Source organism: Saimiri boliviensis, chromosome 7 (assembly GCF_048565385.1).
Source record: "Saimiri boliviensis isolate mSaiBol1 chromosome 7, mSaiBol1.pri, whole genome shotgun sequence".
NCBI classification, from domain to species: Eukaryota; Metazoa; Chordata; class Mammalia; order Primates; family Cebidae; genus Saimiri; species Saimiri boliviensis.
In genome coordinates, this window is record NC_133455.1 from 77,258,756 (window position 1) to 77,279,527 (window position 20,772).

General features: G+C 44.5%; 1 protein-coding gene across 3 annotated transcripts in view; it reads right to left on the reverse strand.

Annotated features, from left to right (window-relative positions):
• The window catches only part of PPM1H (protein phosphatase, Mg2+/Mn2+ dependent 1H), a 307,365-nt gene that overhangs the window by 173,387 nt on the left and 113,206 nt on the right, over window positions 1-20,772 (reverse strand). For all 3 annotated transcript variants that reach the window (XM_074402830.1, XM_003926516.4, XM_074402831.1), the window contains exon 3: window positions 9,156-9,500. In XM_074402830.1, the coding sequence (XP_074258931.1) occupies window positions 9,156-9,500 (345 nt within the window). The remainder of the gene's footprint in view (window positions 1-9,155; window positions 9,501-20,772) is intronic.

Consider the following 20,772-nt stretch of genomic DNA (forward strand, 5'->3'; position numbering starts at 1 on the left):
ATCAAAAGGAATCGCTCAGCTATGGAGACTATTTTTCACCGTCAGAATCAATATTTGCTTGGATACCTAAAAGGCTGAAGACAATGTTTATTAAAAATTATTTGAACACGCCGGGTGTGGTGGCCACGCTTGTAATCCCAGCACTCTGAGGGAGGCTAAGGTGGGCATATCACCTGAGGTCACGATTTTGAGAACAGCCTGACCAACATGGTGAAACCCCATCTCTACTAAAAATACAAAAATAATTAGCCAGGCGTGGTGGCAGGCGCCTATAGTTCCAGCTACTCGGGAGGCTGAGACAGAACTGCTTGAACCCGAGAGGCGGAGGTTGTGCCACACCACCGCACTCCAGCCTGGGCAACAGAGCAAGACTCCATCTCAAAAACAAAAATTACTTGAACACCTAGTGCTTCTATGCTGTATATAGATTAGAATGTGAATGATGTTTGTTTGATAGACTTGATCGTATCACTGGTGTGATCCAAGAGGTAGAAACGCTATGGTGCACAAAGTCCATGTGACAGAGCCATCCATGGCAACAAACTCCTCTGGGACACGGTTAAGCACATTTGGGCTACACCACAGGTGGGTACATTTTTTAATCATGGTTTCTATCACAAGACATTCTGCTTAGAAAATTATGTAATCCTTAGAAAAAAAACCAAGGTGAAGAGCTCAGCTCTAAAACTTTTCTGCTTTAACTTTGGGGGAAACATTCCAGTTAGCTTACCCATTTAGCTCCTGGCTATTATATTAATAGTGAGACTCAATTTTTTTTTTTCCTAATTGATTTCATTATTTCATTCACCTTTTTCTATGTTCAGCTACCTTCTCTCTGTAACTCCTCCAAATAAGGAATGCTAAATTTGGTAGCACTTTCTCATAAAGAGTGAACTTAACTACTTTTTAATCCAAGAAATTTTGCTAACAGGTACACTCGTTTGCCAGTTCCCTCCCCCACATTCGTGTGGAAACCTAAGTCCATACACACACACGTGTACACACACCTTCGTTACCAGTGTCCTCTCTGGGATCATGGTGGCAAGGATTTGAAAGATGTGTTTCCACAGACTTCGTCCCCCTGAAGGATTCACTGTCATTAAAACACACTCTTCTATTTCTTCTAAAACCGCGTGCAACTAGAACATATTCTAAAAATAATTGCTTCCCTCCCCCTCCTCCCTAGAAGCCAAAATAGCACATTTATTTTTTTCCTACATACACCACCTACTCCTCTTTAAAAGATGTTTCACAAAACCTTAGTACTGGAAGGAACATTAAAGGACCATCTGGGTGGTTCTTTTACTATGAGAGCAAACATGATAAATGAAGTCAATAAAGATACATTTGCCATTGCATTAGCTACCTTCTTTCTTCCAATCCTCGCCTTTCGGATTAGATTAAGTTTTTAATATTCTAAATAATAAATAAAAACACAGAACTACCTTTTAAAAAACCTCCAGTTTTTGTTATTTTTACAATAATCAATGAAATCATGGGAAAAATTGCTTACTGCTTTGTGCTAAGAAAGGGCTGATTTAGAATGCCTCCCCATTTTAGCTGTCAATGAACCCTAAGCCCCAAGTCTAGAATAACTGACTAGCAAAACACATACACATGCTGTCTTTCAAGTATGGTCTGAAGGATCACTTAAATGACTCTTAAGATTCAATTAACAAGATAATTGATTTATCTGCTTAATCAATAGTCCTGAAGACCTTCCAGGGTAACTTTCAAGGTAGCAGGACTAAGTTATCTTCTGTTGTGTCTGCTTGAAAACTACATTGAAGCGATGCTAATCTTTAAATCAAACAATAGATCCCGTTTTGAAGATGTGGGGTTTTATTTTGCTCTATGTTGCAAGGAGAAATGGGAAGACAGAAAGCAAACAGAGATGTGTGTGCAATGAGACTAATTCAGCAGGAAAGAATTGCAAGAGAAATACATGGCCTGGGATGGAAATCATTTGGTTTGAAAGTCCCGAAGATGATGCAACTCCAAGGTCATTCTTTGTTTCCTACCAATTTCAGGTTGCAAAAGGAAAGCAATATCCGGTAGCAGAAAGGAGCAAGCGCTAGGTACTTTCAATAGGACCTGGCAGCTCCCACTAGATGAGTTAAAACACGGCTCTGAGCACATTGCTAATAGTGTCAGTCACAAATAATAAGATTCTGCATGGTTTTAGTATCCAAGTCTGATCCCGGTTTATTCTGAGAACAAGGCCATCTGCCAGCCAGGGAACGGAGAAGAAAAAACAAGCACTCGACTGCCTACTATTGCCACCTGCTGGCTGTTAGTGGAATCACATGCTCATTCCTTCCTAGAGGGACTTCCGTTCTAACAAAAACAAAGACAGAACCAAACTAACTTAAATGAAGACAGCTATGTGGGTTCCCAATTTACCACTAATATGCTGATTTTGGAAAACACTAATTTATTTATTATAATTAATCTTACTATAAATAAACCTTTTGTCACGGTGCCACCATGTATTTATATGGATTTTACTGACAAAGCATAGCTGCTTGATATTTCCAGTAATTTACTGTGATAGAAAGACATATGGTTGTTTCATACGTTAAAATATTGCCAGTTTCCTCCATAACCGACTGTGGTGGGGAATCTAGACCTAAGCTTAAAAGGAAATAGGATAGAACTCTGAGATCCTCCCGGCTCTGTCCAGAACTCAAATCCCGTCGTTAACAGGTTAAAAGGGTAATCACCACTAACTTGGTTCTGATCCCTAGGAGGGCAAAGTCTTCCTTTAACCCTGCAGTGGAATCGACTTCCTCCATGAGTCTGAAATGTGTTTTGGGAGGGTGGAGAAGTAGGGAAGAGGTTTGAAATCAAGAGTTAGAAGACACTTGTCTTACTTACACCTATTGTCCTGAGCTAAGCAACAATATAAACATCATAGGTGACAAATGGAGCTAGGCCAGGCTTTGCTGGGAAGCGGAACTGAAGTCGGTCAGAAAATTTCTGAATTCTGGTCCTTTAGGAAGCCAGGGCTCACTTTTCAGAGTGGACACAGGAGGGATTCCCGACATAGCCTTCGCGCTATGAAGGAAGATCTGAGATACAATCGGGGTTTGTAGGGGCACACCTACCTCTGACAGCGTGCACAGCGAGTATCAAAAACCAGTGGTCAGAGGTCACCTTCACCACAAGCCCCACACTGTGCCAGGCAAGCTGAGGACCAAAGATGAAAAGCGCTGCTCTGAAAGAAGCTTATAGTATTTGATGAAACTGTTACCACTCCCCTCACTGGAAGCATTTTTTTTCTTCTGTTCGTCTGTATTGTGTGACTAGTACTTACTTTTCCCCCAGAAATAGGAGCTATTTATTCTGACTTGGTGTCTCTGAACATTTTTAACAGAGCTTCCCTTTTGGAAAGGTATCAACATTTCACTTCCTCTTTTGATGCTATTTAGAATATCAAAATAAGTAAGACATCACGTATTTCTATATTCATGTGTGTGACTATAAATGCCCCCAGTAAAGGGTCTTTTGTTTTGTTTTTGAGACACAGTCTCGCTCTGTCGCCCAGGCTAGAGTGCAGTGTTGTGATCTCAGCTCACTGCAGCCTCTACCTCCAGGGTTCCATTGGTTCTCCTGCCTCAGTCTTCCAAGTAGCTGGGATTACAGGCATGCACCACCACACCTGGCTAAATTTTCGGTAATTTTAATATAGACAGGGTTTCGCCATGTTGGCCAGGCTGGTCTCAAACTCCTGGCCTCAAGTGATCCGCCCGCCTGGGCCTCCCAAAGTGCTAGGATTACAGGCCTGAGTCAAGTTGCCTGATCCTAAGATCTTATCTTTTACTTCTTTCTTCAGTGACGTCTAATACTGATTTTAAGATGTAAGCTCAATAAATACTAGTGACTGAGAAGAACAGTTCTTAGTGGAACAAACACAAACTGCTTTTCCTCTGTTCTCACCACACAACAACCGATACAGAAGATTCCTGTGACCAAATGTGTGAGAGTTTCCCCCCCATATACCCAGCAAGCGATCAGTTCTGCAGAAGATCCCAGCTGGGTGTCCTCCAATTCAATTCCACACTGCTATGCATGCGGAGATAGCATCAGATTCCACAGATTGAGGGCTCAGTCCCTGAAACTGACCTCCCACTTCTGATGCCAGTCTCAAGCCCCAGGCTGTTTTACCTGTGCTTCTGACCAACCAGCTATAAATCTGGGTTCCTAAGACCCCCCACTCTCCTGGGGATTGATCAATTTGTCAGAGTGGCCCACAGAAATCAGGAAAACACTTACTGACATTTGCTGGTTCATTACAAAGGATATTACAAAGGGTACAGATGAAGAGCTGCATAGGGCAAGGTATGGGGAAGAATACGGAGCTTCCGCGCCCTCTCCTGGCATGTGACCCTCCAGAAACCTCCAAGGGTTCAGCTACCCAGAAGCTCTCTGAGCCCTATCCTCTTGGGCCTTTATAGAAGCCTCATTACATAGGCACAAGTGATTAAACCATCAACTGTTGGTGATCAGCTCAACGTTCGGCCCGTCTCCCCTCCCATGAGGTTGGGGATGCCGCTCAAAGGCTCAGCCCTCTAATCAGGCCTTGGTCTTTTTAATGAATAGACCCCATTCTGAAGCTAGCCAGGGACTGCCAGCCACCAGCCATCTCATTAGGATAAAAAAAGATACTTATCATTTTGAAGATTTCGAGGGTGTTAGGAGCTATACGTCATGACGTGGAGTCGAAGACAGAGTATCACAGCATTTCATTGAGGGAAAAGACAAACAGATGGAGACAGACAGGCAGGTACACAGAAAGAGAATCCAAAGAATTCTGATTCCACATTGTTGAACTACTATAAAGAAAGCAAAAGCCTCCAGTGAAAGAGAAGCTCTGCTTTTAAGGATATTGTAAGTGACACTCAGAATCTCCAGAGGGACAGCTGCATAGATGGCATCAGTGAGACAATTTAGAGGCTTAGGCGCCAGGCTTGGGGAACTTTACTTTTAGGGATTAAAAGTGGAAGAGAAGGCGAGAGAGCCACAAAGCTGAAGTGCCTCCATGACAATCTTACTTAGTATTGAACTTCCTATTATAGAAAATCAGAATGGCACAAAACCTGCAATACCTAAAGAACATCTAGGAACAGGAATATTAGAGAGTGGCTGGCTATTGTGGGGAGAAACAAAGTTTAGGAATGATCTGGAAAATCCAAAGTGTCCTGCTGCAGATAGCTGTCCAAGCTGTCCTTGGGTTGCCTGGCACAGCATGGGGCTTGCGGGCATTTAAAGAACCCAAAGGTTTACATGACGAAGACAATGACTCTCAAAAACCTAATATTGAGAGGGGGAGGAAGGAAAAAGAAGTTGGCAATGGCTTTTCGGCCATTATTTTGAAACTGATATAATTTCTGTGTTGTGGATTCTGAAACTCACCTTAAGCAATTTAATAGGGTTAAGACAGGCACTGTTTCTATGAAACCGGAGTGTAGGTATTTCTGAAATCTTTGATGAAGCAAAGAAAAAAACAAGAGCATCTGTGATTAAACAGAAGACTTATCATCCAAACAGGGTCACATCTGGGAGTGAGAGGGGAGAGTATTAACAATTACCCTGAGACAGCAGGCACCCACTGGCTCGGTCCCCAGCAAAGCACAAGGTTTCGCCACCCTTCCAGGTGCCATGAGGGCCACAGAATGGGTGAGCTTCTCACTTAATAAGGCCAACCAGTAAGGTGCTGTAATCCAAAAAGTATTTGAGACCAATCTCAATCCATTCAGTTTATTTTGCCAAGGGTAAAGACATGCCTGGAAGAAAAAAAAAAAAAAAAACGCACATCACAGAGACAGTCTGTGGTCTGTACCCTTTCTCCAAAGATGAATTTCAGAGCTTCAGTATTTAAAGGGGGAAAGTGGGCTGGAGGGGAAAGAGGGAGGGTATATGATCATCCACATATTCTAAGAGAAAAGGAGCAGGTAGTCTGGGGCTCCGGAAATCAGCAAATCAGCACTTTCCATAAGATAAGGTGAACCCACAGCAGCTACCTGTGGAGATACTCAACCATTCATCTGTAGCTATCCGCTTAGGAGCAAAAGGAAGGGCAGTTTCTTGCATGACTCAGCTTTCAGCTTAATTTTTTTCCCTAGTAATTTCCAATTTCCACAGTGGACTGGGGTCCCAGTTTTTATTTTCCTTCCACAGTGCAAAGCCCCGGTAGGCTGTAGGGAGGTTGGGGATCTAGACAGACAATCGGGGGGAAAAAAGCGTGAAGAGGACGCAGGAGCATGGGGGTAAATCTGAGACAAACAAACAGAGAAGAGACGTGGCTTAAAGCTAAAAGCTCATGACACGGCACAACGGGGCCTCCACAGGGGGGGTCCAGCCTGCCTCCCCATTCACCTGGGATTGCTACATTTAACGTCTGGCTTCCCACCACGGCAATGTTAGCTTGCTGCCTTTGGCCCACCTGGGTTTTTCTCTCAGACTCAGTTCGTTTCACAGGTTTCCTGAGCCCAGGACATTCTCCTGACCCTGCCCAGCTCATGTCTGCTCTGCTCCTGCGCCCCCACACCCCAGGATCACCTCCCCAGAGAACCTTTCCCTTCATCTCTCTTCCAGACTCCTGCATCCCCCTGTATTTCCCCTCTCAAGGCTCCTCCCATTTATATTTTACTTGTTTAACTGCCATCTTTGCCTCATTGGCTCAATGCTCTTTTCCCAGTCAGGCCTGGCATCTAGTTGGTTCTCAACAAATACTGATTGGATGAATTACATATGAAAACGATGCAAACAACTTTTGTTTTTGTTTTTGCAGGCAATTAAGTGTCCAAGAAAAATTTGAGGTAATGAATTGATTCATTAAAAGTTGAACTATTTTAAGAATGAGGCTCTTTAAGTATTTTTCTGAATGAACCTCTCTTTGCCAGTACGGTTGTTAAGAGCAACCCTGAGCCATTAATGAGCCTCAGGAACAGCCTGAGACCCCTGCGGAGCCCTGAGTCAATGTGACATCGGCCTCTAGTGGACAAAATTGAGAATGCAGCAGCTCCAAGTAAAAGATGTCCTGTGGCAGCAGGCACAGCTGAAGGAAACAAACCCTGTCTCCTTCCTTTTTCACTTCTATCACGCGAACTGACTTTCTCTCCCATTTCCAGGAGAGCCCATTGTCAAATTTTTGCCTAATAAAAAAAATTCAACACTTAGCATTCTGAGCATCAGTGTCTAGAAACATTTATTGACATCAGAGTTTCTATAAAAGGCAGAGAGAGATTTTACGTAACTCAATAGAAGTCAATTTTCCTACCGTAATTCCTTCTCGCCTAAACTTTTCCAGCCTCCTGGCATTTTTAATTGGGATTGCAGGTTGCAGGCTATCAGACAGTCTTGAGACAGAGGTGCATTTTATTTTACATTTTTATTCTTAATTCGATTTTTTAAGACATGGGGTTTTGCTGTGTTGCACGGCTGGGGTACAGTAGTCATTCACTGGCACACAAAAACACCGGAGCTCTAACCTGCTGGGTGTCTGACCTGGGCTGGTTCACTCCCCCTGCAGCATTCGGGGGGTGCTCTGCTCCAAGGAGGTCACTGCATTGACACTGAACCCACATGACAGCTCAGAATTCCTGGGCTCAAACAATTCTCCAGCCTGAGCCTCTGGGTAGCTGGAGCTACAGGCATGCACCACCACCATGCCCAGGAAGGTGCGTTTTAAACCACTTGATAGTCAAAGGGTAAATGTTACCTCTGTAACAAGGAGAGAAAAAGTTGAGCCCAAAGAAGGGATAGGTTTAAACAGAAAGAGGATGCAATTGGAGTGGTGAATAGATCAACTATTTTTGCCTTACAAACACATCAGATGACGATATGTATTGTCGTTATTTACTTTCCTTCTTAGTACACAACCTGATGGCGTAAGGTCCTGAAACGTGCACCGCGTGACTACTCAGTTCTGGCCAGATGCTTCTAGCCGCTTTGGCTTCACTTAACAGCTTCTCATTACTTTGTAATCTCCATGTTTTAAGGCCATGACCACCCACTTGCCTCACTCAAGCCCTTATAAATATCCTTAAACATCTCTTGTTCTTCATCTATATGCAGGCTGCCGAGCAAGAAAGAAAGTCTTTAAAACCAAAATAATTGGCTCAGGATAAACCAGGCTCAGAGAGGGAAAGAGCTGGCATCGAACAAAGCAGAGGAGGCTTCTCTGTGCACTCCTGCCAGGCAGAGGGGCAGCAAGGGACAGCAAGAGCTGTGGCACTCTCCCGAGGACATGCTCAGGAGTGAGGCCATCAGGGAAGGATGATGAACTCCTGAGCAGACCCACTGAGACCGAAATGTACAGACAAATCCACGTGCCTGTGTAAGACTAAGGCTTCTTGGATATTGGCCCCTGGCTCTGTTCTCCTCCAGCACTTCCTCTGCAGTATGAACCACGTCCCCAGTTGTGGTCAAACAGCCATTCTTGCATCAGGTCTGTATAGGAAGGGGACTTTTGAGTGCTTTCCTAAACCTTGTTTCTCCCAACACTGGACTCTATACACATCTGTAAAACACATCTGTAAAACAGACGGTGATCAGGCTCACATCTCAGTTTAGTGCAATCGTACCAGCTGGCATCAATATTAGTATAGGAAATAAAAGTGATAAGGCCTGTATTTAATAAGCCTGTGACCTTATGCACTGTCTCCCTCTCTCATCTTTATTTATTTATTTATTTATTTATTTGATAGAGCCTCGCTCTGTTACCCAGGCTGGAGTGCATTGGCGGCAATCTTGGCTCACTGCAACCTCCACCTCCTGGGTCCAATGGATTCTGCTGCCTCAGCCTCTCGAGTAACTGAGATTACAGGCACCTGCCATCGATTCCGGCTAATTTTTGTATTTTTGTAGAGACGGGGTTTCACCATGTTAGCCAGGCTGGTCTTGAACTCGACCTCCCAGAGTGCTGGGATTACAAGTGTGAGCCACCAAGCCCAGCCTTCTTTTACATTTTTGCCAGCAACTCTGTCTGCCACCAACTTCTATTGGGAATGGAAGCCCCGTTATCACAGGGGACTGTCCGGGTGGAGCCAGCTGCAAAACCGTGCGCGCTCGGGGGCCTTCCAGCAAGGATGGACAGACGTGGCGCCGGTGCCTGCCTGGCCCTCCTGCCCTGGACTCCCAGGGTTACCTACCATTTCCTTGAATGCACTTTCAAGCGCCCCGATGACCAGGCACTCGTGGGGAATCTTCTTCTCGGTAAAGAAGCGTGTGGGGGGCGTGCTGGGGGAGCCCGGGGCCCCCACCCCTCCACGCAGGGAGGCTGCCCGGGTCAGAGTCCGGCTGTTGGCGGGCGTGTTCTCGGGCTCCTCCCCCAGGCAGGTGGGGGGCAGGACGGCAGAGTTCTTCAGGATGTCCACGATGTCCTGCAGCTGCTCCGTGACGTGGTGCTGCAGCAGGCGCGACGCCACCACCGCGGCCCCGGACCCCGCGTGCCCGTCAAACAGCGACCAATAGTGGCAGGAAACACCCTCGGATTCCTGCGGGAGAGGGCGACAGGGAGGTGTGAGAACTGCGGTGGCCTTTGCCCCAGGGTCATACAGACTGTGCCAGGCCATCCACTTGGCTGTCTGCCTGTAGTCTGCAAACAATGCAGTCAAAACATAGGAAAAGAAACGCTCAGAGAAGGTCCCCAGGTGAGTCATTGTTGTTACCAGCACCCGAAGGATAAAGTGGTCCCTGCCTCCCCACCTAGCAAAGGAGTCCGAATGGGCCGGGCGCGGTGGCTCAAGCCTGTAATCCCAGCACTTTGGGAGGCCGAGGCGGGTGGATCACGAGGTCAAGAGATCAAGACCATCCTGGTCAGCAAGGTGAAACCTCGTCTCTACTAAAAATACAAAAAGTTAGCTGGGCATGGTGGTGCGTGCCTGTAATCCCAGCTACTTAGGAGGCTGAGACAGGAGAATTGCCTGAACCCAGGAGGTGGAGGTTGCGGTGAGCCGAGATCGCGCCATTGCACTCCAGCCTGGGTAACAAGAGCGAAACTCCGCCTCAAAAAAAAAAAAAAAAAAAAAAAAAAAGGAGTCCGAATGATCACATACTAAGTTACTGCTCGGAGGGTGAGAGCTACTGTAATTTGAGGTGTAGGTGTTTGCATAAAACTCTCCTACAAACAGACAAGTCTGCAGGGGTCCAGCTTGAACATCTAACTCCTTAACTCCCACCTTTTTTTTTTTTTTTTCTGAGAGAGTCTTGCTGTGTCACCCAGGCTGGAGTGCAGTGGTGCGATATTGGTTCCTGAGGTTCAAGTGATTCTCATGCCTCAGCTTCTAGAGTAGCTGGGACTACAGGCACATGCCACCACATCCAGCTGATTTTTTTTTTTTTTTTTTTTTTTTTTTTTTTAGGTATTTTTAGTAGAGATGGGGTTTTCACCATGTTGGCCAGGCTGGTCTCAAACTTCTGGCCTCGAGTGACTGGCCAGTGTTGGCCTCCCAAAGTGCTGGGATTATCCCAAAGTGCTGGGATTACAGGCCTCTGCCACTGCACCTGGCACCTTCCTTCTATTTCAACCCCACAGTAGGTTTGGCCTGAGGCCTTGGAAAAAGGCCCTTTTCTCAGATTTTCCAATGTGAAATAAGTAGACCCATTTACCCCATTTAGAGCCCTTAAATGCTGGGATAATTGTCCCATCTTTCTTGGTCTTCATCCTGAATTTTTAGAACATGTTTTAACCCTAGACCCCCAGTCTAGTCCAGGCCTCACAAGATGCAGCCAATTCAAATCTCCTTTTCATATTTCCCACCTCCCTCAGTTCTCCAACTGATGTCACTCTGTCTCTTCATTTCCTCTTCCTGCCTTACCGCTACATGCAACCCGTGTTTCCTCATCCACCTTGGGTTTGGTGGCTGCTGGCGGATTTCTGGACTACTTCAAGATGAGTACTTCTGAACCCATGCTTGAATTACACATGCATTAGATCTTAGAGAAAAGGAGCTCTATTATGATACAGCTGATAGAGAGCTCAGAAATAAACGCTTATGTTTTCCACTAATCTTTGACAAGGGTACCAAGAATACACATTAGGCAAAGAAGAGTCTCTTCAGTAAATGGTATTAGGAAAAGAGAATATCCTTATGCAAAAGAATGGAATTGGGCCCTCTTCTTACATCGCGTATAGAAACCAACTCGACATGGCCTAAAGACTTAGATGTGAGGCCTGAAATCGTAAAACTCCTAGAAAAAAATATAGGGGAAACAAAACTCCTTGATATTGGTCTTGGCAGTGATTATTTAGACATGATACCCAAAGCACAGGCAACAAGGCAAAAACAAACAAGTGGGACTCCATTGAACTAACATGTTTCTGCACAGCCAAGGAAGTAATCCACAGAAGTGAGAGGTAGGTGGCCTACGGCATGAGAGAAAACAGTCGCAAAGCATGTGTGTGATAAGGGGGGAACTTTCGGCGTAAACAAGAAACTCCTAAAATTCCACTGCAAACAAAACAAAACAAGCAAGCAGATTAAAAAATGGGCAAAGGGCTTGAAGAGACATTTCTTCAAAGATGACATAAAATAAATGGCCAGCAGGTTTGTGAAAAGACGCTCACCATCTACACCTTTCATAAAACTCGGTGAACTGAAATTAAGGACCTTCCCTAACCAGATAAGGGGTATCTAGGGAAAACCTATAGTTCATACCGTATTTCATGATGAAATACTGAATGCTTTCCCGTAACACTTGGCAAAGTGCAAAAATGTATGCTCTCACTCCTTCTATTCAACACTGTATTGGAGGGTTCTAGATAGGCAAGAAAAAAGAAACGGCCTAAAGATTGTATAAGAAAACAGCTGGGCACAGTGGCTCAAGCCTGGAATCCCAGCTACTCAGAAGGTTGAGGTGGGGTAATGCCTTGAATCCAGGAGGAGGAGGTTGCAAGAGGCCAAGATCGTGCCACTGCATTCCAGCCTGAGGTGACAGAAAGACTACAGAAGAAACTAAAGTTTCATTGATCCTGGCCTTGAGCAATTTGAGCATGATGAGCCTTCGTGTCATTTTCTTCATGTTTTATATGCTTGGCATTTGTCTTTCTCGATCTGTGGACATAGAGTTATTTCATCTAATTTAGAAAAAATTTACCCATTATTTCTTAAAAAATTTTTTTGGTGTCCTCTCTTTGCTCCTTGGAAGAATCTAATTACACATGTAGTGGTCCCTAGAGGTTGTCCCATAGCTCATTAAGGATGCTTTCATTTTTTTTAATGCTTCATTTTGGTTAATATCTACCACAATGTATTAAACTTGCTAATGTTTTTTTTTTTTTTAATTAAAAAACGGACAAAGGGTCTGAATAGACATTTCTCAAATTAACACATGCAGGTGGCTAACAGGTATATGAAAAGAGTACTAAAAATCAATCATTAGAAAAATGCGGCCGGGCGCGGTGGCTCACGCCTGTAATCCCAGCACTTTGGGAGGCTGAGGCGGGCGGATCACGAGGTCAAGAGATCGAGACCATCCTGGCCAACATGGTGAAACCCCGTCTCTACTAAAAAATACAAAAATTGCCGGGCGCGGTGGCTCAAGCCTGTAATCCCAGCACTTTGGGAGGCTGAGGCGGGTGGATCAAGAGGTCAAGAGATCGAGACCATCCTGGTCAACATGGTGAAACCCCGTCTCTACTAAAAAAATACAAAAAATTAGCTGGGCATGGTGGCGCGTGCCTGTAATCCCAGCTACTCAGGAGGCTGAGGCAGGAGAATTGCCTAAACCTAGGAAGTGGAGGTTGCCGTGAGCCAAGATCGCGTCATTGCACTCCAGCCTGGGTAACAAAAGCGAAACTCCGTCCCAAAAAAAAAAAAAAAAAATTACAAAAATTAGCTGGACATGGTGGCGCATGCCTGTAGTCCCAGCTACTTGGGAGGCTGAGGCAGGAGAATTGCTTGAACCCAGGAGATGGAGGTTGTGGTGAGCCGAGATCGCGCCATTGCACTCCAGCCTGGCGCCTGAAGACAGAGCGAGACTCTGTCTCAAAAATAAAATTAAAAAAAAAAAAGAAAGAAAGAAAAATGCAAATCAAAACCACAGTGAGATAGCACCTCATACCTGTTAGGATCGCTATTATTTAAGAAAGGAGACAAGGGTTAGTGAGGACGTGGGGAAAAAGGAAACTTCTACGCTGTTGGCGGGAACGTGAATCAGCACAACCATGACAGAAAACAGCATGGAGGTTCCTCAAAAAATTAAAAATAGAATCATCGTATGAAGCAATTTTACTGCTGGTTATGTAACAAAAGGAAATGAAATCAGTCTCTACAGCCCCATGTTCACTGCAGCGTTATTCACAACAGCCAAGACACTGAAACCACCTTAGCATCAGACGAATAGTAAAGAAAATGTGTATACCATCTACATACAGTAAGATATTTTTCAGCCATAAAAAGAAGGAAATTCTGCCATTTGCAGCAACATGAATGAGCCTGGAGGGCATTAAATGAAATAGGCCAGACACAGAAAGACAAATACTACTTGATCTCACTTACGTGTGGAAACTAAAGAAGGGTCAAACTCTTCTTTAGAAGCAGAGAATAGAATGGTGGTTGCCAGGGGCTGGGGTTGAGGAAAATGGGGAGATAATGGTCAAAGGGTACAAAGCTTCAGTTATAAAATGAGTAAGTTCTGGGGATCTAATGTACAGCATGGTGACTATAGTTAGTAACACTGTACTGGGTACCTGACAGTACCTAAGAGAGTGGATTTTAAGTGTCCTCACCACAGACACACAAAAACTGGTAACTATGTAAGGGAATGGGTGTATTAACTTGATTGTGGTGGTCATTTCACAATGTACATGTATATGAAACCATGCACACCTTAAATGCATGATTTTTGTCAATCATACCTCAATAAAGCTTGGAAAAATGAAACATTACATTTGAAAAAAATGTAACTAGAGGGGTAGGACATAAAACACTAAGAAAAATAAATATTTGGGATCTCTAGTTTCAGAAATGGATGGACAAAGAGGTAAGGTGTGCATATAACATTTACCTCTGACTAGTAGGCTTATCCACCCCACAGCAATATATATTGAAGGCTTTTCTTTAAAGCTGAAATCAAGTAAAATTCTTAATGCTAGAAGACAGTGAGTAGGTATGGTGACATGAGCCATTTAAAAAGAGCAGTCTGTGCTCTTTAAAACTTGATTTCCATTCAATTCTGTGCTAGATGCCGAGAATAAAACAGCTGATTTTTAGTTCAACCAAGAGGTGATTCGAGCACTTTCTGTGCAACAGGCTCTACAGTAGGCAGCAGAGATAAAAGACTGGCTAAAGGAGATATCCGACATGGCCTGATCTTAATAGTGTGGTGGGGAAGACAGACAGTGATTGACACGGTTTGGATTTGTGTCCTCTCCCCCACAAATCTCAGGTCGAATTGTGATCCCCGATGTTGGAGGAAGGGCGTGGTGGGAGGGGACTACATCGTGGCGGTGAATTTCCCCTTGCTGCTCTTGTGACAGTGAGTTCTCACGAGATCTGGTTGTTTTAAACTGTGTAGCCTCCCCCTTCACTCTCTTCCCTGTAAGAAGCACCTGTTTTCCCTTCCCCTTCCCCTCCCCCCATGACTGAACGTTTCCCTAAGGCCTCGCTTGCTATGCTTCCCGTATAGCCTGTGGACCAGTGAGCCAATTAAACCTCTTCTTCATAAATTACCCAGTTTCAGGTATTTCTTTATAGAAGCGAGAGAACATACTAACACACTGATCAAATAATCACACACATAAACATTCCATCTCAAAAAAAAAAAAAAATCAAGTCTGATCATAGAGAGGACAAAAAGAAACTCTTAGTACCACAAGGCCAGGCTACAGAGGGACAGGACACACTGGAGAAGGCTTCCTGAGGACAGGAGAACTAGGCTGAGGGATGCATGGGAGTTCATGAGATCAGGAAGGGAGGGGAGGGAACGCCAAGCAGTAGCAACAGCAGGTGCAAGGCCTCTGCGGTAGAATGGTGCCTGGCGCCCGAGCACAGACTAAACCACACTGTGTGGCTGAATGGAAGAGGGAGGAGCAAGGGGAGGGTGGACAGAGAGGCAGCAGCTAGGCCACTCATTTTTTACAGGACACATGAAGGATTCTGGTTTTAGCTTAAGGGTAACAAACAAACAAAAAAATTAACTGAAATGAGAATGACAGAATCAATTTACATTTTTAAAAGATCATTCAAGCGATTCTGTGAGGATCAGAAGGGAAGTGAAGGTGAAAATGAGGATGCTAGGCAGGAGGTAAATCCTGCTCTGAAAAACAAGTCACTTAAGAAATACACCTGAACAATGAAAGGCATCACAATACAGAGGTATAAACAGTAAGAGCGCTAATTCACAGGCAAGCAGAAAGAACAATGATTACAGATGAGATCTGGATTTGAATCTCGTCTTCAACACCAATCAGCTGTGTGGAGGCAGAGGCACGTGAGGGAGGCAGGACAGGTGCTGGGCCGCTCGCTGGCTCTCCTTTTTGCTTAACATTTCCACGCCATGGTTTGCTGTTGTTTTTTAATCCCCTGAACTAGATAAAACCAAGTTCATCATGAGATTTTAAAATCTTCAATGTCCTCCTATGCTAGGGGGATGTAAAGTGAGGGACTATTCCAGTAAATACCACCACAGTGTGGCTCTGCTACACGCTTGAGAGTTCAGCTCAGCCGCTAAAAGTATGAGAGACCCTAAGGTCAGAGAAACACATCCAGTTACAGGTCCAGAAAAACCTTCCCATCATTGATTTATTTTTTGAGACAGGGTCTTGCTCGGTTACCCAGGCTGGAGCGCACTGGCACAATCATGACTTACTGAAGCCTCAACCTGCCAGGCTCCAGCGATCCTCCAGCATCAGCCTCTCAAGCAGCTGTGGTTCCAGGCACGTGCCACCACATCCAGCTGATTTTTGTATTTTTCGTAGAGAGGAGGTTTTGCTATGTTGCCAGGCTAGTGAACTCCTGGGCTCAAGCAGTCCTCCTGCCTTGGCCTCCAAAAGTGCTGGGATTACAGGCATGAGCCACCATGTCTGGCCACCCATCCCATCATGTAATGAGCCTTATATAGCAGGCAATACTCTCAATGCTTTACAAATATGACCTCATTTAATCCTTACTCCAGTCCTCTGTGAGAGGTGTGCTAATTGTCTGCATTTTACACTGCAGGAAAATGAGAGACAGAGAGGAGAACCGTTGCTCTAGGTCACCACCACCCATTCAGTGATGCAGTGGGGACCAGAGTCCATGCTTTCAGCCATCAACCTCTATGCTAAGGTGACCACCCCTACCCCATCCCCAGAGGGAAAGGTTGCCTTTAGTGCCATAGGTCATTTTTCTACTCTACAACCAGAGTGATTTTTCCTAAAACACAACATTTGGTCATTTTCTCTTGAGTCTAACAGCCTGCTCTGTGGGCTGGCTCCTGTCCGTCAGCCTCCAGTTTGCAATCTCTGTTTGAATCTCCGGTGAGCACCTCACCTTCTAGCCCTTACTCCAATCTCACCCACACCCAACTACAGAACCTGCAGCTCACCACAAACCACGAACCATCACCACCTCCTTTACATAACTCCCACCTGGCTTTGAGCACTCAGCTTCAACACCATCTTCTTCCAGAAGCTCCACCGTATCCTGAGCACCATCAGGACAGTGGCCTAGAGGACTAGGGTGAGATGCCAGTCTGGCAGGGCAGTATAAGGAGCCTCAATTTACCACCTTGGGGGTACTCGTGAGATGAAATGCCTCTGCCCCCAGGGGTGCCACAAAAGCTGCATGGCAAGAAAGCAGCACTAGAATTTAAAAGGCTCATGAAGGACTGCCAGAGGTGTTTCAAAGAACAGTATGAGGCCAGAAAGGGCTATATCATGTTCGAAATGTGGCCAAATTACAGAGAATAAAAATTTATATTCGAAAGTGGCATGATCAAACAGGTTTTGCTCTACACTTATTTTATTTTTTTGAGACAGAGTCTGTCACCCAGGCCGTGGTGCAGTGGCGCGATCTCAGCTCACTGCAGCCTCTGCCTCCCAGTGATTATCCCACCTCACCCTCCTAAGTAGCTGGGACTATAGCATGCACCTCCACGCCAGGCTAATTTTTGTACTTTTAGTAGAGATAGAGTTTCACCATGTTGGCCAGTCTGGTCTCGAACTCCTGGCTTCAAGTGATCCACTCACCTCAGCCTCCCAAAGTGCTGGGATTACAAGTGTGAGCTAACCGCGCCCGGCCTGTACACTTGTTTTAAAAAGGATATGAGGATACTCCTCTTTCTTTCCTACCCGGTTCTCCTCAAAATCATGCCATCAACTGCTGTAAGGTAAGCAGGATGGTTTGACGCATACAGTCAGATCTGGGAACACGAAGGAATGAATGTCTCCTTAATGTCACATGAGTAGTGAGGGGCCTTCATCAACGTTAGGGGGCTAAGCCAGGAATAAGGCAGCCTGGGTGATCCAACTGTGAATCCAAGAGAGAGGCCTGGGGAATCAGAAGTGGCATGAACGTGATGCTTTTAAAGTGTCTGAAACCCGTGATTTCACTGCAAACACACATGTATTGCTTCACTGCTTAGAATCTTTGGTGACTCCCTACTGCACTTAAAATACCACTGTCTTTCTCTTAGAAGCTGACATGTCTTACAGACACTGAGTGATCTAGTTACTAGTCACTCTTCAGCATATCTCTTGCTTCTTTCAGCGGCCCTGAACTTCTCTCATTTCCTCTCTTCTAACTCTCAGTGACCTCTGGAACTATGACCATCATGTTTTTCTTCTGCCTGAAATACTGATCCCTGTCTCTCTGCTTGGAGAATCCTTCAGTTCTGGGTGGAAGCATGACCTATCCCCATCAAGTCTGCTTGGACCACCTCAGTCCCTGGCCATCCCATTTTCTGTACCAGTATGCATCAGCGCTGCTCATGGGGACTTACGTGTCTCTCATTGGCTCTGGTTTTCCCAGTGAGTGCCTGGTACAGAATAGATGTTCAATACTTACTAAATATACAAAGAAAGAAAAGGAGAGAATGCTTTTTATTTTTTCAAAGCAATATAGCAGCTTGGCAAATAAGGACTTTATAGAAGAAACTTCACATTAGTAAAACCAACAGAATATCATAACCCTAACCTACTCCAGGACTGGGGATGACTTGATCTTGCTTTATTTACCCAGGACTGCCATCCTTTCAGTTCCCTGATGTCAAGTGCGCCAAGCAAATAAGAAGCCTGAATCTAGGACCCTCGGAATCTCAAAGGGAATCCAAAGAAACTAAAGAGACATTGCCATCTCTGGCTGTACTTGATTTGCTGAGCCTTGTGGTCCTACATAACCAGTATGAAACTCCCTCTTTCCCTCTCTCTCTCAATCCAATTTCTTCTGAGCTAGGACACGGCCACCCCTCATACCTTTGGTAAAGGAGGAACATCTCCTCAGATGGTATTAACGCTGAGCATAAGATTTTCCATTTATACGGTAAATAAACAAGATTTCAGCTTTTACATTATTTAACAGAATGCTGGGTATTTACTTACACATTTTTAAATGAGTTAAAACAAACAAATTCTATCTGCCATGATATGTCTTAACATAGAAAGACCACAAGCTTCAGATCAAGATAAATCTGGGTTCTGAAATGTATTACTATGTGACCTCAGGGAAGTTACTTAACTTCTCTCAACTCCACTTCCTTATTAGAAGAAGAAGATAAAGGACAAGGTAGCGTGGTGGCACAGACAGTAAGACTGCTTCATGTAATGACACATGTCTTGGGGGTCTCCTTTCCTATGTGCATACAGCAGGAAATGAAAATGTCATGGTTTCGAAGCTCTTGAAGCTAACGATCTAGGATATGATCAGGTAATTACAAGCGTGGTGAGTGTTAGAAAAACAAAGTGTATGGTATCACGCAAGTGGATAACATGTATTAAATGTGCAGCTAACCATGGGGTCTAGGGGCATGCAGGAAGGAGTATGGCTATGAAGGGATAGCACGAAGGAGTTCTCGGTGGTGATGAAACTGCTCTGAATCCTGGTTGCAGCAGTGATGATGTGTTAGGCATGTGTTAAAATTAATAAAACTGTCTACCAAAAAGTTAATTGTATGGTATATTTTAAAAATAATAAATAAAATGTACAGCACTGTGTTCAGCACATAGAAGAGGCAAAAACATGAGAAGTAATGCTAATTACTTATGTTATTAAATAGCCTGAGGGGACACTCAGCAGGCAGGGAGACTAAGCTGCACACCTGCGCTCCTGACTTTCAATTCTGCCCAATGGGGTACTCATCTTGCTCTACTGTGCAACTCCTGTTGCTTCTGTCCACCTTTTTAAAGTTATTTCCCCCACAGGAAGTCTTAGTTCAAAGGACATCTGATATTGTTTGGCTGTGTCCCCACCCAAATCTCATCTTGAACTATAGTTCCCATAATCCCCACATGTCATGGGAGGGACCCTGTGGGAGGTAACTGCATCATGGGGGTGCTTACCTCCATGCTGTGCTCGTGACAGTGAGTTCTCACGAGACCTGACGGTTTTATAAGGGACGTTCCCTTCCCTTTGCTCTGCACTTCTCCTTCCTGCCGTCAAGTGAAGAAGGATGTGTTTGCCTCCCCTTCCACCATGATTGTTAAGTTTCCTGAGGCCTCCCTAGCCATACTGAACTGTGAGTCAATTAAACCTCTTTGCTTTAAAAATTACCCGGTCTCTGGTATGTCTTTATTGGCAGCATGAGAGGAGACTAAGACAACATCTATCAGGCACCTATGTTTAATCCCCCTAACACCACAACAAAATGGGCGTCACCTCATTTTGCCAACAGTGAAACTGGGTACAGACAGTTTAGGTAACTCTCCTGGGATGTGGCAGAGATAGGATTTGAACCTAAATTCTTCAAACTCCAAGTTAAGGGATCTTTCCACCTTCCCAGTATCACACAACTTTGTGTAACGAATCTCCTTGGCTTCTGTTACCCTGTGGCCTTTGCCCTTCAGTGTTGCTTGCGTTATTTTCATCTGTTTGTCCCTTACTAGTAGTAACTGCATACATAACCTTGATTGCTAAAATGTTTCGGCAATGGCTCTGCATTGCTCTTCTGGACGTATCAGAAAATGTTGATGGGGCCCCAGCACAGGATGCAAACCAGACACTTTACAGTGACACTGACCTAACTCTTGACATACTTTGTTTCAAAACTATTCATATTCATTTTCACAAATGCTTAACCTTATTTTTGCTCCAAATAAACATGAGTTAAATGTGTACTCCATTTTAAGAAAAACAGTATCAAGCCCTTTCCTGACTTACCCTACAGTTGAATTTGGCAGAAATCACTCATGACTCACAGAGCAGTAACTCTGAGGCAGTTTTCCAGTTGCACTCTAAATTATTTCATTTACAAAGAATCAGTCTTTTATGCAATTTATAACACACCAATGCCTACCTACCTCTATTCAGGAATACATATGCAGCCTGATGAAGGAAGATTCCAGAAGGTGAAAAAGAGCTTAAAAATTCAGTTTCTCTTTTAGGCTTCCTCTACAGTAGGCTCACTATTACATCCTCTTGCTGCAAAGGAAACTGCTTTTTAATAATTTTATTTTCTTTTTCCCATTTTTCAAAAAAAACTAGTATGCCAGAACCTAATGAGTTCTAGCTGGGAAAGACTCCTTGGGTCTTTCAACAAATCTAAGATTGTTCCAAATAGAAATCTATCTACTAAACAAGGAGCTGAGGTCATTTCAGATACAAGCAGGTGGTGCCCACTCTGCTTCAGGTA